At 41.6% G+C, this 15198-nt stretch overlaps 1 protein-coding gene and 1 long non-coding RNA gene across 33 annotated transcripts in view; one reads left to right on the forward strand and one right to left on the reverse strand.

The window, feature by feature from the left end:
• Positions 1 to 8141, reverse strand: part of CAPRIN2 (caprin family member 2) — a 41610-nt gene extending 33469 nt beyond the window's left edge. For 25 of the 30 annotated variants that reach the window (XM_070620978.1, XM_070620977.1, XM_070620973.1 and 22 more), the window contains exons 1-3: positions 7891 to 8129; positions 6476 to 6741; positions 4437 to 4499 (exon numbers count right to left, since the gene is read on the reverse strand). In XM_070620978.1, the coding sequence (XP_070477079.1) occupies positions 4437 to 4499; positions 6476 to 6727 (315 nt within the window). In that variant the 5' untranslated portion in view covers positions 6728 to 6741; positions 7891 to 8129. Of the gene's footprint in view, positions 1 to 4436; positions 4500 to 6475; positions 6742 to 7890 lie in introns of all 30 variants that reach the window. The other 5 variants (XM_070620987.1, XM_070620985.1, XM_070620983.1 and 2 more) reach the window with 3 other exon arrangements.
• Positions 8142 to 8179: 38 nt separating this feature from the next.
• The window catches only part of LOC103553369 (uncharacterized), a 47734-nt gene continuing 40715 nt past the window's right edge, over positions 8180 to 15198 (forward strand). For 2 of the 3 annotated variants that reach the window (XR_011540032.1, XR_011540031.1), the window contains exons 1-2: positions 8180 to 8418; positions 14017 to 14112. This is a non-coding gene — a long non-coding RNA (uncharacterized lncRNA). Of the gene's footprint in view, positions 8419 to 14016; positions 14113 to 14406; positions 14485 to 15198 lie in introns of all 3 variants that reach the window. The other variant, XR_545450.2, reaches the window with a different exon arrangement.

The raw sequence follows: 15198 nt of genomic DNA on the forward strand, positions 1-15198 counted from the left end.
ACACTAGAGGGAGTAGGACTGGTGAATTGGAAAGGAAGGTCTCAAAACAAGGAGATTAATTAGGAAGCTTACGTAACATTTAGGTGGCTTGCCTTGACTAGGTCAACAGCAGTGGGACCACAAAGGAGAAAAGATTCCGTATTATGTAATGAGTTCAGCATTATGCATTAACTATAACATAGGTCAGAGTTTAGCAACAAGGGATGGTTATCAAATCCTAATTCTTTAACGGTAAAAATCTCAGTGGAGCTGAAATCATCAAGTGCCCCTGGCCTTGTGCTCACGCACTCACTTGAATCTCAGGTCTCCATTCAAATCCAGATCTGAACCAAAACAGATATTGAAGTTACAAATGGGACTCTCAACTTCACGAAGACATTCATCTTCTATTTCAAAGGAGAAATCTAGGTTTATGTTAGCAATGATAGCGAAATCTTAGAGGCCTGTAGCTTAGTCCTGATAGGTTACTTAAGAGTTATTACTAAAGGCTACAACAGCCATGCAGATCACAGAAAGCTTTATTTACAAATATCTGTTGAGTGAAAGAAAAAATACCAACCAAAAATACAAAATGTCCAACCAACAATATTGAAAACACAGTATCAAACCTATAGTATACAGCTAAAGCAGTGCTTAAAGGAAAATTTACAGTGGGGGGAAAAAAGGAAAGAAATGAATTAAGCCCTCGACTCAAAGTTAAAAAATGAAGCAAAGAAACCAAAGGAAAGCAGCAAGATAAAAAGAATAGAAGAGGGGCTGGCCCCGTGGCCGAGTGGTTAAGTTCGCGCGCTCCGCTGCAGGTGGCCCAGTGTTTCGTTGGTTCGAATCCTGGGCACGGACATGGCACTGCTCATCAAACCACACTGAGGCAGTGCCCCACATGCCACAACTAGAAGGACCCACAATAAAGAATATACAACTACGTACCAGGGGGGCTTTGGGGAGAAAAAGGAAAAAAATAAAATCTTTAAAAACAAAAACAAAGAACAGAAGAGAAAAAATAAAATAAATCCAAAAGCAGGCTTAAAAACCCCACTAACTTAATTAAGAGTAAACTGAGGAAATACAACTACACAAAATTAGAAATACACAGAAGAAACACAGAAACAGACTTTTATAAAGTTACTTGGCCCCAATCTATGCAAATAAATTTTTTAAACTAGATAAAATAAATGATTTTCAAGTAAAAGTTTGAAAAGTTGACTTCAAAAAAAGAAAAAAAAATCTAAACAAATCAATTTCCAAAGGAAAAATAGGGGATATTTTCAAAGAACTCCTACTCAAAAAATAACTAGGCTCAGAGAGTTCACCAAACAATTCAACCCAACTTTAAGGACCATGCATCATGGAAACACTGACATGACATTAAAAAAGGAAAGGGCAGGTGAACAGGCAGAGCACAGAGGACTTTTAGGGCAGTGAAACTACTCTATATGATACCACAGTGGTGGATACGTGCCATTCTACATTTGTCAACACCCACAGAATGTACACCACCAAGGGTGAACCCTAATGTACACTACAGACTTTGGGCAATGATGATGTGTCAACATAGGTTTGACTGTAACAGATGTCCCACTCTGGGAAGCAAAGTTGACAGTGGAGGAGGCTGTGTGTGTGTCAGGTCTGGAGGGACATGGGAACTTGCTATCTTTCTGCTCAATTTTGCTGTGAAGCCATAACTGCTCAAAATATAAAGTCTATTAAAAAAAAAAGGAAGAGGCAAAAATAAAGGCTCAAAAAGTATCTATATTAAGGTAAGTTGTATAGAAAATGGAGAGAGAGGAGACAGGGAGAAAAGTATTTGTTTATAAAGGCTTAAAGAAACTCTGGATGGATACATAAGACTCTATTAGCAATTATTATTTTGTAAGGGGAGAAGTGAACAGAGGAAGGATAGAGTAAAAGAAAAATTGCATCTTTTTTAGTATTTCCTAATTTCTGAACTATGTGAATTATTACCAATTTAAAAAACTAAACTTAGAGCTTTGAAATTAAACACTATACTACTGACAACAGCTCTCTGCAGGGTCAGATTATAGATTTTTTCCGACATACCTGCATTTTCTAAATTTCTACCTTAAATATAGATTGCTTGTACAAGATGTTATTTCTCAAAAGTACCACAAACTATATGCTTAATCACATCTAAAAATCTAATATTCAATCATTTTATGTTTAGTAAATCTAAATGTAATAATTATCTTACGTGCCTACTATATGCTATACACTATTCTAAGTACTAAGAAAACAGCAATGAACAGAAAAAATCTGTACTTTAATGGAACTTATACCATAAGGGAAGGAGAGACTAACAAAATAAAACTTTACAGTTTGTCAGAAAAGTGCTTCTATTAAGAAAATTAAAGCAAGGAGCAGAGCTAAGGAGTGTGAATGGGAGGATGGAGGTACCGTGTTGTCAGGACAAGCTTCACTGAGCTGACCTTCAAATAAAAAGCTGAAGGAGGTTTGGACTTGAGCCATTTAGGCATCTGGGAAAAAGCATCCCAGGCAGTAGGAACAACGCGTACAAAGCCCTGAAGTGGATGTGTGCCTGCGATGTTTGAGGAACAGCAAGAAGGCCAGTGTAGCTGGAACGAAGCTAGCAAGGGAGAGCAGTGTAGGAAATGCAATAAAGATGTAAAAGGAAGCAGGGAGCGTATTTGCAGGGTTTCTTACAGGCCATAGTAAGGACATTTTGCCACCTTGATGGGAAGCAATGGGAACTTTTGAGCAGGGAATGAACATCTGACTTACATGTGAACAGGATTACTGAGGCCACTGTGTTGAGAACAGAGAGAGAGCAGAAAGAGAAAAATCTGTGAGGAAGCTATTACAGGAATGCAGATGAAAGATGATGTGTCTTGGACCAGGATGGCAGAAGTGGAATTTATGAAAAACGGTCAGTTTCTGGATTTATTCTGAAGATAGAACTGACCAGACCTGCTGATGGGCTACAAGTGAGGTATGAGGAGAAAGATGAGAAATTCTCCAAGGTTTTTGGCAACCCCATCCTTCTAGTGCATCAAGCGTTTAACTGACATAGCTAAGATTAAAGGAGGAACAGGCTTTGGGGGGCAGGGTGAAGTCAGGAGATGTCAAACAGGCAACTGGATTTAGGAATCTAGAGTTCAGAGGACTGATCTATTGCAATATAAATTCAGCAGCTGTCAGCATATTACTTGAGAAATCAAAGTTAATATTATAGAAGCAACGTGTGGTTATGAAGACAGGAAAGAAATATTGAGATTAAAGTTTGCCCGGCTGAAGCTCTGAAAAATATAGCATGTCCCTGACATTTCTTAGAGAGCTACCATGAGAATCACCAACCTTCCCACCCGCACCCTCCATATTTCCCCCAAATCAAAAACACTAATAGAACACTTCCTTCAAGGATATTTATGCAAACAAAAGTTTCATCATTTTAAAAGTTACTGAACATAACATGACTACTTGAAAACAAAGCCACGTTGAAATGCTGGATATCCAGCTAAGTCCTCTCACCAGCTATGCGAGCACATCATGCTCTGAGCTAACACAATTCAAACCTGTGCCTCAGCAAAATTATAATTTACTACATCACAAAAATTCTAGGTCAGTGAAGAGCCAATATGGCAAGGGAAAAGTCCTTGAACGCCAGTTATCTACGATATACAACTAAAAATCTTAGTTGGGAAAGATAAAAGACAATAGATCTACAAGCTGGATCAAATAACTTTTAGATTAATTTTGTTCCTTCTTAGCAAGGAGATGTGATCAGGTCAAAGTGGAAAATATCAATGAAGCATTTTTTTTTATTTCCATATTGCAAAAACTCTTTGCCAAATTAGATAAAATTTGCAATTATCAGGTATACCATGGACAAGTTAAACTTTAAAAAGTTGTAAACAGTCTAATATTTATAGTAAGGTTTAAACAACAACAACAAAAGGTCACATCTCTATCAGATAAACATGCCTCCTGAGAGGGCAATCCAGGATCGAAAAGTAGGGAGAAACCATAAAAGGAATTAAGGGGATGCAGCTGGAGAAAAAGAAGACAAGATAGAGTAAATATTCTTTTACATTTTGGAGTAGAAAGATGTCAGCTTTAGAATATACGAGAACAGTAGAAATCTAGAGTACTCTCTCCTCTTCTCCTCAGCCCACCCTAGCAAAAGTTTAATTTAAATCCATATGTTAACTTTTAGTGATAGTCTACATTTTCACTCTTACTTAACAACTCACATCCCCATCCACACCATCTGCTAGTGCAAAAGAAGTAGAGTGAAATCTATAAGATCTAACAGGCAAAGAAGACAACGTCTTTTGAAAAATCCAGGGGTTTCTCACTCTTCTTTTCTGGCCTATCAAATCTTTGATCTCACCAAATCCACCCAGAGTTTTATTAAGAAAAGGAAACCAGCAAGTCCAACCAAAGGATCACAAGCCACTTACCAACTGGTCTGGATTAAGTTGCTCTCCATTTTTCAGGCGATCTTTGTAATCTTCTAGTTTGAGCTACAAAAGAGAAACTTGTATCTACCATAGTCTGATACAAAATCCTGAAGCAAAAAAAAAAATACCAGACCTTGTTTCTTATGAAAACAAAGTTCTTGAGGTAAGCTATCAGACTGCAAGTTCCTAGTACAAGGCAGGCAGCAACTGTAGATGAATTCCAGTCGGGGGGAAAAATATTACACACAATCAACTTTAGTCTGGAATTACAAAAGCTAAGCAGTAAGAAAACCCTTTTCTCTTAACAGCCTCTATTTATAATCAGACTACCTAACGCACTGGGACTTAACTAGTCAATCATATGCCCCTCACCCAGTGGTTCTCAATCAGGGGCAATTTTCCCTCGCAGGGATATCTGGTAATGTCTGGAGATATTTTTGGTTATCTCCAAATTACAACTTGGGAGACAGGAGGGAGGTGGAGGGGTCTACTGGCATCTTGTGGGTAGAGGCCAGGGATGCTGCTAAACACCCTACAATGCACAGGACACTCCCCCATAAGAAAGAATTATCCAGCACCAAATGTTAAGAGCGTTGAGGCTGAGAAATCCTGCTCTAACCTCATGCTTAAACTATTAGTTACCTGTTGAATTATGTGGCGTTTGTCTGATAGGAAACTTTCTAATGAAGTACAGAAATGCGAAAGATTTCTTTCCTAGCATTATAATACCCTCAACTTGAAGCTATTTTTCATGTTAAATTTGATGTTTAAGTAAATACATGACAAACAAACTGCATTTATTGTCCCCATAATGACGACTTGACCCCCTATAGTATTCCAAAAGTAATGTCTAGGCTCCTTCCATATTGGCTTTATAGCTTTAAAATGCTTTCCCAGAAGCTTCAAACAAAAGCATTGCTACTGTCAGATAGGCATTCAAAACTAAAGAGGTACCACAGTTAAGCTAGAGTAAAGTACACATATAGATAGTTTCTCCAGCTGGGGAAAGACATTAGCGAGTCTCCACCGACAGACCCTGCTTTGAATAGATCCTGCTTTGACTAGTTTCCCACAGTGGCCGGGAATTTGTGCTGACCAAGGCACACTCACCGTATCATACTTGTGATCAACTACAAGCATTGAAAAGACAACTGATGAGAGCTAGGGCCAGAGAGAAACTACTAGTTACTAGCCCTTCTTCACTACCTTCCCTACCTTTCTAGTGTATAAAAAAGAAAAGAAAGGAAAAGAAACGGAGTCAACTAGACTCTTAAAAATCTCTTCACACTCCTCCATTAAAAGCAACTTTCCTAAGGTTTAACTAGGTCTTAGCATAAAAATATGGAAGAGTTCCTAGGTCCAGATAGTTAATCACTCACCTTACACTCACAGGCAAAAGACAATCATGACACAACAAAGCAATGTGCAGTACTGTTTCACAGGCTACATGACTCAGGAGATGAGGAATGATTTGGATCTCTACATCAGCATTTACTGTAACGTTAGGTTGATTATAATCCCGAGTCTCTTAACAAGGCTCTCGACGATGCTTTCATCTACCAATCTTAAATGATCACCTAGCAACACAAAAATCAGTGCTAAAACATTTTCTGGCTCTATCACCGTTAAAGCTTCCAATGACTGCAGCAGCTATACTGCATTACCAAGTGCTGCAGAGTCACAAGGAAAACAAGCTAAAAAATCAGGCTATTGCTCATCTCTGAAAAGAAACGTTAATACTCAACTCAAGGAATCCACCTAACCTAAAGTATCAATACTTTTCAAGTATTTCAACAGTAGCATGTATAATAATTTTACTATGAAGAATATTTTTATTCAGTTATGCTGACAAATCAAACAGAAAATATTTAATATATCCAAGATTCAGCCTGCTTGCATGTTTTCAGCCAGCTAAATCCCAAGGTTAGTTAAATCTTTAGGAAGGAAAACCTATGCGCCCTGATAGGAAGGAAAAATGTCAGTTCCTTAACCCTGTTTTAAGATGGTGCATATACAGAGCTGGGAGGAAAGAAAGTTACCTTCTTTTTCTCGATGTTTCTAATTTTGTGTTTAAGGCATATGAGTCCATTATCAATATAGGTCTCATATGCTTGGGAAGGAGAAGCAGCGGAACTGAGAGCAGACTGCAAGGGGCTCATGGCCCGCTGACTTTCCCCATGCTGACTGTGGTTCATTTGGGGCTTGGCTGACTTCATAGTCCCCTCTCTTCCCTCCTCTGAATGGCCTGAAGGTGACTGGTAACCAAAAGGAGATGAAGAGAGTTGCACCATTGAAACAGATGAGGCTGAAGGAAGGAAGAAGAAAAGAAGTTACATACAGAAGTAAATCAGGTCGACAGGAACACACTGAGGCTTTAACTTCCCTGAAAAGTCTAGACCCACTCCCTCAAAATTCTCTTCCACAGAAGTGAGCTCAAACCCCAATGGTGCTTTAGCTACCGTGCTTCCGTCTCACTACTTTTAAGGCAATTAGTGCCAAGCACTAGCGCCTTTACGTAGGCAAAATCTATAACACGGGAGATGTTTCCAGAAATTCAATTTTCCACCCAGGGAGGAGAAACTGCTAATCAAGCAACGGCTTCAGAGCGCCTCTCTTCTCATGAGGGCAATCCACATTGCGAATAATTTCTATGGTCAAGTGATGACACGTAAAAATAAGCTTTCCACACTGGGATCTTAAGGCAGCCATTCGAACCTCTGTACATTACCCCTCACCACCACCAGCCCTAACCCCAACCATTAACAATGACATTCAGAAGAAAATGCTGAACACACACGATTCTTTTGGAGCTCTCACTCACTAACTGAAGAGTGGCTTCGTGAACAAGAATGCTAACTTCCCTTTGATTGCTCTAGGGCCTACAACGCCAGTCCATCCCTCCTGGACATAAGTGAGGTACTCTCTCACTCTGTGAGCGCCCCGAATTCGGTTTCTGTTTTGTTAGACTAACCGGTAACCACTCACACCCAACCAGGTTAAGGGCTCATGCTAGCCAGCCTTACACGCCCTAGTCAGTGGCCCTTGCACCCCCTTAGCGCCCGCGCATCGGAGGTCTCCATCCCTCTCCCCTTGGAAGCGCCCCCAAAGCAAGGGCATAACAGGCCTGGTGCACACCAGCGCTGATGCCCAGTCCCCGCAGGGGCCCACGCGAGAGGCGCCTCTACCCAGCGGGCACTCAAGGCCGGAGGGCCCCGACCCCCGCCTTTCCCACTACCCTGTGGACGCCGAGGCACCGGGCCTGGACCACCACGGCAGGTGCCGCTCGGGAGGCCGACCCGGAGGAAAACGCCCGGGCCACCTGCCCTCGAGGGGCCCGCCCCTCCCCAAGGATGCTGAGCCGCCCCTCCACCTCCCCGCCGCGGCGGCCGCCCAGCCCTGCCCTCCCTCGCCGGGCCGGCCGCCTCCCCCCGCCGCCGCCGCAGCCCGGCTTCACCTCCGCAGGCCACCGAGGCCGCTGCCGCTGCCGCAGCCCGGGCCCGCCTTCGAAAGCCGGCGGGAGCCAGGAGAGCTGCGGAGGTGGACCGGCGCCACCCCGCACTCGCGTCTCCTCCTCCCGTCTCCTCCCTCTCCCCGCCCCAGCCCCGCTGGCGGCGTCCGCGGCGCCCGGCGCTCCGCCGACTCAGCCGCTCTCGCCCAGGCCCGCCCTTTCCGCCGCGCGGGGCTTATATAGGCTCGCCCCGCCCCCGCCCGCCCGCGCGCGCAGCCTCGGGCCGCCCGACACCGCCCCCTTCCGGTGGGCCCGGCCCCGGCCTCCGCTGGTCGCTGCCGGCGGGCGTTTATTCCAGGCCCGGCTGCGGCGGGAAATCGGTCGCGAGGGGGCGCATTCTCCCCGCGATTGCGCAGACGGCTGGGCACCAGGTGGGCCCGGTGTGACGCCAAGAGCCGCCCGCTGTCGTCTCCGCGGAGCGGCCCGACCTTGCTGATTACAGCCTGTAACGATTGGATGGGCGACCTTGAACAGGTGATTCCCATCCCTCGAACAGGGCAGCGCGCCCTCTGTGGAACTGCCAGTTAAAGCAGCTTGAGCCTCTGAGGTCTAAGCACTCTTGAAATGCAGGGGCGCCCTTGCCCCCCAGATTCCCTCTTTCACAGTAGGATAAGGAAAAATCACCGTTTCCCCAGAAAGGACTCAGCCTGTAAGAGCAGAAAGCCCCAAATCAACATAGCCATAAAAACAGAGTGGGTAACCCCCCATCCCTCAATAGTAAGATTGTGTTTGTTTAGGCTGTGTTATTTCTTGCTTTGAAACAGATGAATTCCTTGGTACACAGAGGAAAAGCTGATAAAAATTTTCAGGTTGGATAAAATTAATGGAAAAGGCTGGAAATACATCAGTGTTTCTCAAGGAAGGGATGGTGTTTCTTGTACCAAGCGAATTAAGAGAAAGAAAAAACCAAAACACCCAGCAAGACCTCAGCCTCAACATGTGTTCACCGATTGCAACGAATTGAATTGGCCCTGAAGCTCTGATAAAAATTGTCTAGACTAAGAAGAGAAGAAGAGAGAAAAATCAGGAGTATAATCCAGGAAACAAAGTTCCAGTTTAAAAAGTGTTGGCTGAGCCCACACAAAAATTATCATGATTTTTAACAGTTCTTGATACAGTATTTTGCCAGTTATTGTCTGTGTTCTTTTCAGTCCCTGTTGCCATAATGTACCTTAATGTTGCATTTTAGCTTTGAATCTCTGAATCACATGTGGGACCTTGAGTGTCAGACAAATATTAGATTGTCCATTTGTTTCAGTGTTTATAACCAGAGAAAGAACAGAAACTGCCGAACATGAGGGGAGGAAGGCTATGCCTTCAACCTTGATTATACGAAAAACAATGGGCATGGTGAAAAAAATGTGAAGTAAAAAAATGTGAATCAATGAGTAGGCAGCAAGTTCCAGCACAGGTATGCCAGTTGTAGCCTGAGCTAATAATGAACCTAAGAATGGTATTTCAGTCATCTTAATCATGAAATGTTGGCCTTCTAATTAACTAAGAAAGAATTATCCCTTGGGTCATATAGATCTGGCTGTAGATCCTAAATGTTCCGCTAAATGGAATAATTCTGAGTAAATCTATACAGAATTATTTCTCAACATGGGTTCAGAAAACGAATCAAGAAAGAATGTAAAAGCAAAAGTAATTAAATGTGGAGTCCGGTAAGATACAGTCTGTATAGCATAACGTTTGTAGGAGATCGTACCTCAGTAGATAATACTGCCGTGATGCCTTCTGAACAAGTGAAAAAGATGAATCCAAAAAGAGCTTTCCCGCTGGAAAAGATCTTTTTTTTTTAAGATTGGCACCTGAGCTAACATCTGTTGCCAATCTTCTTTGTTTCTCTCTCTTTCTTCTTCCTCAAAGCCCCCAAATACATAGTTGTATATTCTAGCCGTAGGTCCTTCTAGTTGTGGCATGTGGGATGCTGCCTCAGTGTGGCTTGATGAGCGGCACCATGTCTGCACCCAGGATTCGAACCGGAGACGGAATTTCATATGATTTTAATTTTCTTTTTACTTTACTGTGGACATGTTAGAAATTAGAAAAATAAATAAATAATGCTTTTAAGTGACACCTCGTTATTTAACAGAAATGTTACTTGTCCAAATGGGAACCACAACAATAATATATAATAGTAATTATTTGAATAAATGGTAATCTGCATAATTCTTCCTCCCATAAAAGGATAAGAATCCTAAATGAAAGATGAAAAAGTTATCCTAAAAGGAAAGCCTAATATAGTACAGGTTATTTTGTCATTGGAAAAAATACTTCTTATCCACCATTATTTTGTTACCCCAGAATTTCTCACATAAATTATTTACTCATTTTTAATAAGCAATACGTCTTAAAAGTTCAGTTTCTTAGATGTGACACCAAGAGCACAGCAAAAAAAGAAAAAAATAGGTAAATCGGACTTAATCAAAATTGAAAACATTTTGTACTTCAAAGGACACCATCCAGAAAATGAAAAGACAGGGCAGGCCCCATGGCCAAGTGGTTAAGTTTGCGTGCTCCTCTTCAGTGGCCCAGGATTTCACTGGTTTGGATCCTGGGTGCGGACATGGCACTGCTTGTCAGGCAACACCGAGGCAGCATCCCACATGCCACAACCAGAATGACCCACAACTAAAATATACAACTATGTACTGGGGGGATTTGGGGAGAAAAAGCAGAAAGAAAAAAAAAGAGATTGGCAACAGTTGTTAGCTCAGGTGCCAATCTTTAAAAAAAAAAAAAGAAAGAAAATGAAAAGACAATCTATAGAATTGGAGAAAATATTTGCAAATCACGTATCTGATAAGGGACTTGTTTCAACAATAATATATATTATAGATATACAATATGTTATATGTTTTTATATATTATAAGAATATATGAAGAACTCTTAAAACTAAATAATAAAAAGACAAGTAAACCAACTTAAAAATGAGGGAAGAATCTGAAGAGGCCTTTCTCCAAAGAAGAAATACAAATAGCCAATAAGTACATGAAAAGATGCTCAACATCACTAGTCTTCTGGAAAATGCAAATCAAAACACAGTGAGATACCACTTCACACCTACTAGAATGCCTAGAATCAAAAAGACAGAGAATAAGAAATGTTGATGGGAATGGGGAGAAATTGATTGGAACGCTGGTATACTGCTGATGAGAATGTAAAACAGTGTAGCCGCTTCGGAAAACAGTCTGGGAATTCCTCAAACAGTTAAACATTACAGTTTCCATATAACCTAGCAATTCCAAGTATATACTTCTAGGTATATACTCAAGACAAGTGAAAACATATTTTCACAAAAATTTGAACACCAATTTTCATAGCAGCATTATTCAAATAACCAAAAAGTAGAAACAACCCAAGTGTCTATCAACTGATGAGTGGATGAATAAAATCTGGTATACCCATACAAAGGAATACTATTCAACCATAAAAAGGAATAAAGTACCAAATATGCTACAGCATGGATGAACTGGAAAACATACTCTGTGAGAAAAGCCAGACACAAAAGGCCACATAGTGTATTATTCCATTTACGCGAAATGTCCAAAATAGGCAAACATATGGAGACAGAAAGCAGATTAGTGGTTGCCTAGCACTTGGGGGAAGTTTTAGGAGGAAATGGAGAGTGACGGCTACTGTGCACGGGGTTTTTATGTGGAGTGATGAAAATGTTCTAAAGTTGATAGTGGTGATGGTTGCGCAATTCTGTGAAATGCTAAAAACCATTGAACTGTACACTTTAAACGGGTGAATCGTCTCATGTGGGTTAATTTGTGTCCACCAAAAAGATATGCTGAAGTCGTAAGCCCCAGTACCTGTGAATGTAACCTTATCTAGAAATAAGATCCCTGCAGACGTAATCAAATTAAGGTGAGGTCATACTGGAGGAGGGTGACTCCTCCCCAGAGCCTTTGGAGGGTCCATGGCCCTTCTGACACCTTGATTTTGAGCTTCTAGTCTCTAGAACTGTGAGCAAATAAATTTCTGTTGTTTTAAGCCACATAGTTTGTGGTAATTTGTTATGGGGGCCCTAGGAAATTAACACATACGGTATGTGAATTCTATCCTCATAAAACTGTTTTGTTTGTTTGTTTGTTTTTTAAGGGCTCTGGGTTTAGTTTTGTCGTAAGTGGAAATGTATATACTCTCATGGCAGAGAGCAGTGGAAGTCTGGAAGAAAAAGAAGGCCCTAACCACGCAGATTTCTCTGGGGGACATGAACTCATGTTTTATGCATATGTAGCTGGCTTGGCTGCCAGGCAGTCTAATTCAGTATGGTTCCTGGGTCTTTTATTCTTTCTTATCTCAGGAACCCTTCTCCCACCCGTGTTTAATTCTGTTACTGGCCCGCAAATAAAGCAATCTGGTTCTCTCTATTTTCTTACTTTACTTATTTTTTCAGTTTATTACAGATTCTCAGATTTCTTAGGAAGAGATGGGACTAGAGGATAGTCTAAGATACTGTGCATTCTTCTCCACACAAAAATTTCCCCCAAGTAATGTTTATTATCCAAAATTGGATACTGTCTCACTTGTACCATGGAATTTTAATTTATGGAGGTGACTGAGTGACAACCTAGAGAGGTCAGTGCCATTGAAAGAAGATTTTTATTACTTATATTTGCTGAGAAGAGGGGTATGCCACACCACACAGGGCCACGTGGGAAGCCACAGGTTTGGGTAAGGAGGCAGAAGCAGTCGCAAGGGGAAGGCGTAGGCCGGAGCTTTGACTGAGGTTTCTGCAGGAAAGGCAAGGCAGAGCAGAGTCAACAGCCTAGGATTGGCTAGTTTGCATCATTTCAGTGGGCTTTGGGCTGTAGTGGGGGGTCTCTTATTGCCAGGGGATGATTTAGGGCAGGAGAAATAGTGGCTTGGCGTGTGAGAGTTAGATAAGAAAGTGTGCAAGTTCCAGACAAGCTGACTTGCAGGAGAGAAGTAAACACTTTGGCCTTGATTAGTGGATGCTGAATAGACATACAGAATCTAAGAACACAGAACAGGTACCCTGTTACTTTTTATCTTCAGACAGAGTCCTCAGTCTACTCGAGTACACTGCCTGGGAGGTTAACAGCTAAATAATATTCCCCAATTGTATGGAGCCTTGGCCCTGGGAACTAAACTTTTGTTCCTACTCGATCCAGGCATTCTCTATCCCTTTAGGCTCCCTGAAACCCTGCATCCCTCCCAACTAACTGCCAGTCTATCCCAACAGATCTGATCATCTCACTCCTCTATAATCAATGAGAGGTCAAAACAAAATTTTAGTAGCTCACTACTGCCCTCGAGATAAAATGTTCTTGGACTGGCCCTGTGGCCAAGTGGTTGAGTTCACGCGCTCTGCTTCAGCAACTCAGGGTTTCGCGGGTTCGGATCCTGGGCACAGACCTAGCTCTGCTCATAGAGCCATGCTGAGGCAGTGTCCCACATGCCACAAATAGAAGGACCCACAACTATGATATACAACTATGTACTGAGGGGCTTTTGGGAGAAGAAGGAAAAATACAAATAAATAGCTAAAAAGAAATTTATAAAAAAGATAAGTTGTTCTTTGTAAGTTATTTAAATTTTATTTTTGAATAGCTAATGCAATACAGCCACTTTACAGAAGGAAAAGTCTCCCTCGCTCTTATCCTCAGTTCCCTTCCTCCAAGGCAATCAGTGTTAAGTGTTTCTTTCGTATCTTTCCATAGATTTTTAGGCACACACAACAGATACATATAGTCTCTCACCACCACCATCTTTTTTAGCCAAATATTCACATACAAACACTGCTGCATCTTGCTTTTTTCTCCTAACAGTGTATCTTTGCCATCATTCCATATCGCTATACAAGGAGCTTCCTCCTTCTTTCAAACCAGCTTAGCGTTGCATGGTATAAACTATCGCTGTATCAATTTGTTTAACCCCCTTTAGTGAAGTACACTAAGGACATTTCCCACCTTGTGCCGTTACAAACAGTGCTGCAATGAATAGTCTTATTCAGCTATCATTTTGCAGTTTTGTGAGTGTGTCTGAAGGAGAAATCTCTAGAAGCAGACTCACTGAATCAATTGTGTTTCTGACAGGTGTTTCCAAATCGCCGAAATGCATATGTAGCATTTGCCGCCTGTGCCCAGCTCACATTCCGAGGACCTCTCAGTGTGTTTCTGTGACTTCCAACGGTCAGTATCTGCATCCTTGTGCCTGAGGGTCCACCCTCCCCATTGCTGATTGCAGAAGGTTTTCTGTGGGATTGTGGCGGTCATGAGGACAGAAAATTACCCAACACACACACACACACACACACACAACCGTCATCCATGACTCTTCAGCTCCCCATCCCTCCAGTGGGATAATTCTGAGGTTTGTATGTTGTATTATCTTCCAGAGTTTTCCCACAAGGTAGCAGGTTTAATAATGCACCTTTCGGTAGCTGCCTTACTTTTTCTATGTCTCTTCCCTACTTCCCTTTCCAGTGTCCTCTACCAGTGGCCCAATTTGAGGTGCCTTCCTTGCATTCTTTTTGTTTGGAATTACAATCCGGCAAAAGTGAGGTGAGCAAGCTCCCCCTCCCCAAAGGCAATTGAGCTACTTCCTGTTGTTTGATCCGAATGTTCCTACCTCTGTTTCACACTCGTCACAATGTTGATATTTTTCAGTCTTTGGAAACTAGCTTCTTTAAAACTATGCTGCTATAATGAAAGCTTTAAAGCAGATGTCTCTGCCAGAATAAATTCAGTGAATCACCTATTTTAAAACTAAGAATATTTACCCTAATCTCAGGAGGAATCCTGAAAGAATGAATATTCTCTTCCTGTAGCTTGGCAATGAAATGGTTCTTGGGCCATGGAGAAGAAAGAGAAAAAAAGTGTCAACTTTAATAGAAAATAGAAAAAAAGATACAGACTTTTAAAACCTTCCTAACATATATATATATATATATATTAATGCCTAACAGCTACAAGTTAACACAAGGGGAAAAGAAACTAAGCCAACTTCACTTAAATGTTTCTCCATTGATGCAATTTTTTTTTCTAGGAAAGAGATTTACATTCAGGCACAGGTGGGTAAGAGCACTAGCTAAGTCTAAGTCAGCTCCTTCAACTTCAGTTTTATTACCTCTAAAATGGGAAAGTAATTCACAAAGCTGTTTTGATGATTAAATGAGCTAATAGATGCAAAGTACTTAGCACATTGCCTGTCATATAGTAAAGACTCAATTATTCAGTTATTCCTACGAAAACAGTTTCCCTTCTTGTGTCATTGTC

The sequence above is a fragment of the Equus przewalskii genome, chromosome 5 (assembly GCF_037783145.1).
Source record: "Equus przewalskii isolate Varuska chromosome 5, EquPr2, whole genome shotgun sequence".
Taxonomy (NCBI): domain Eukaryota; kingdom Metazoa; phylum Chordata; class Mammalia; order Perissodactyla; family Equidae; genus Equus; species Equus przewalskii.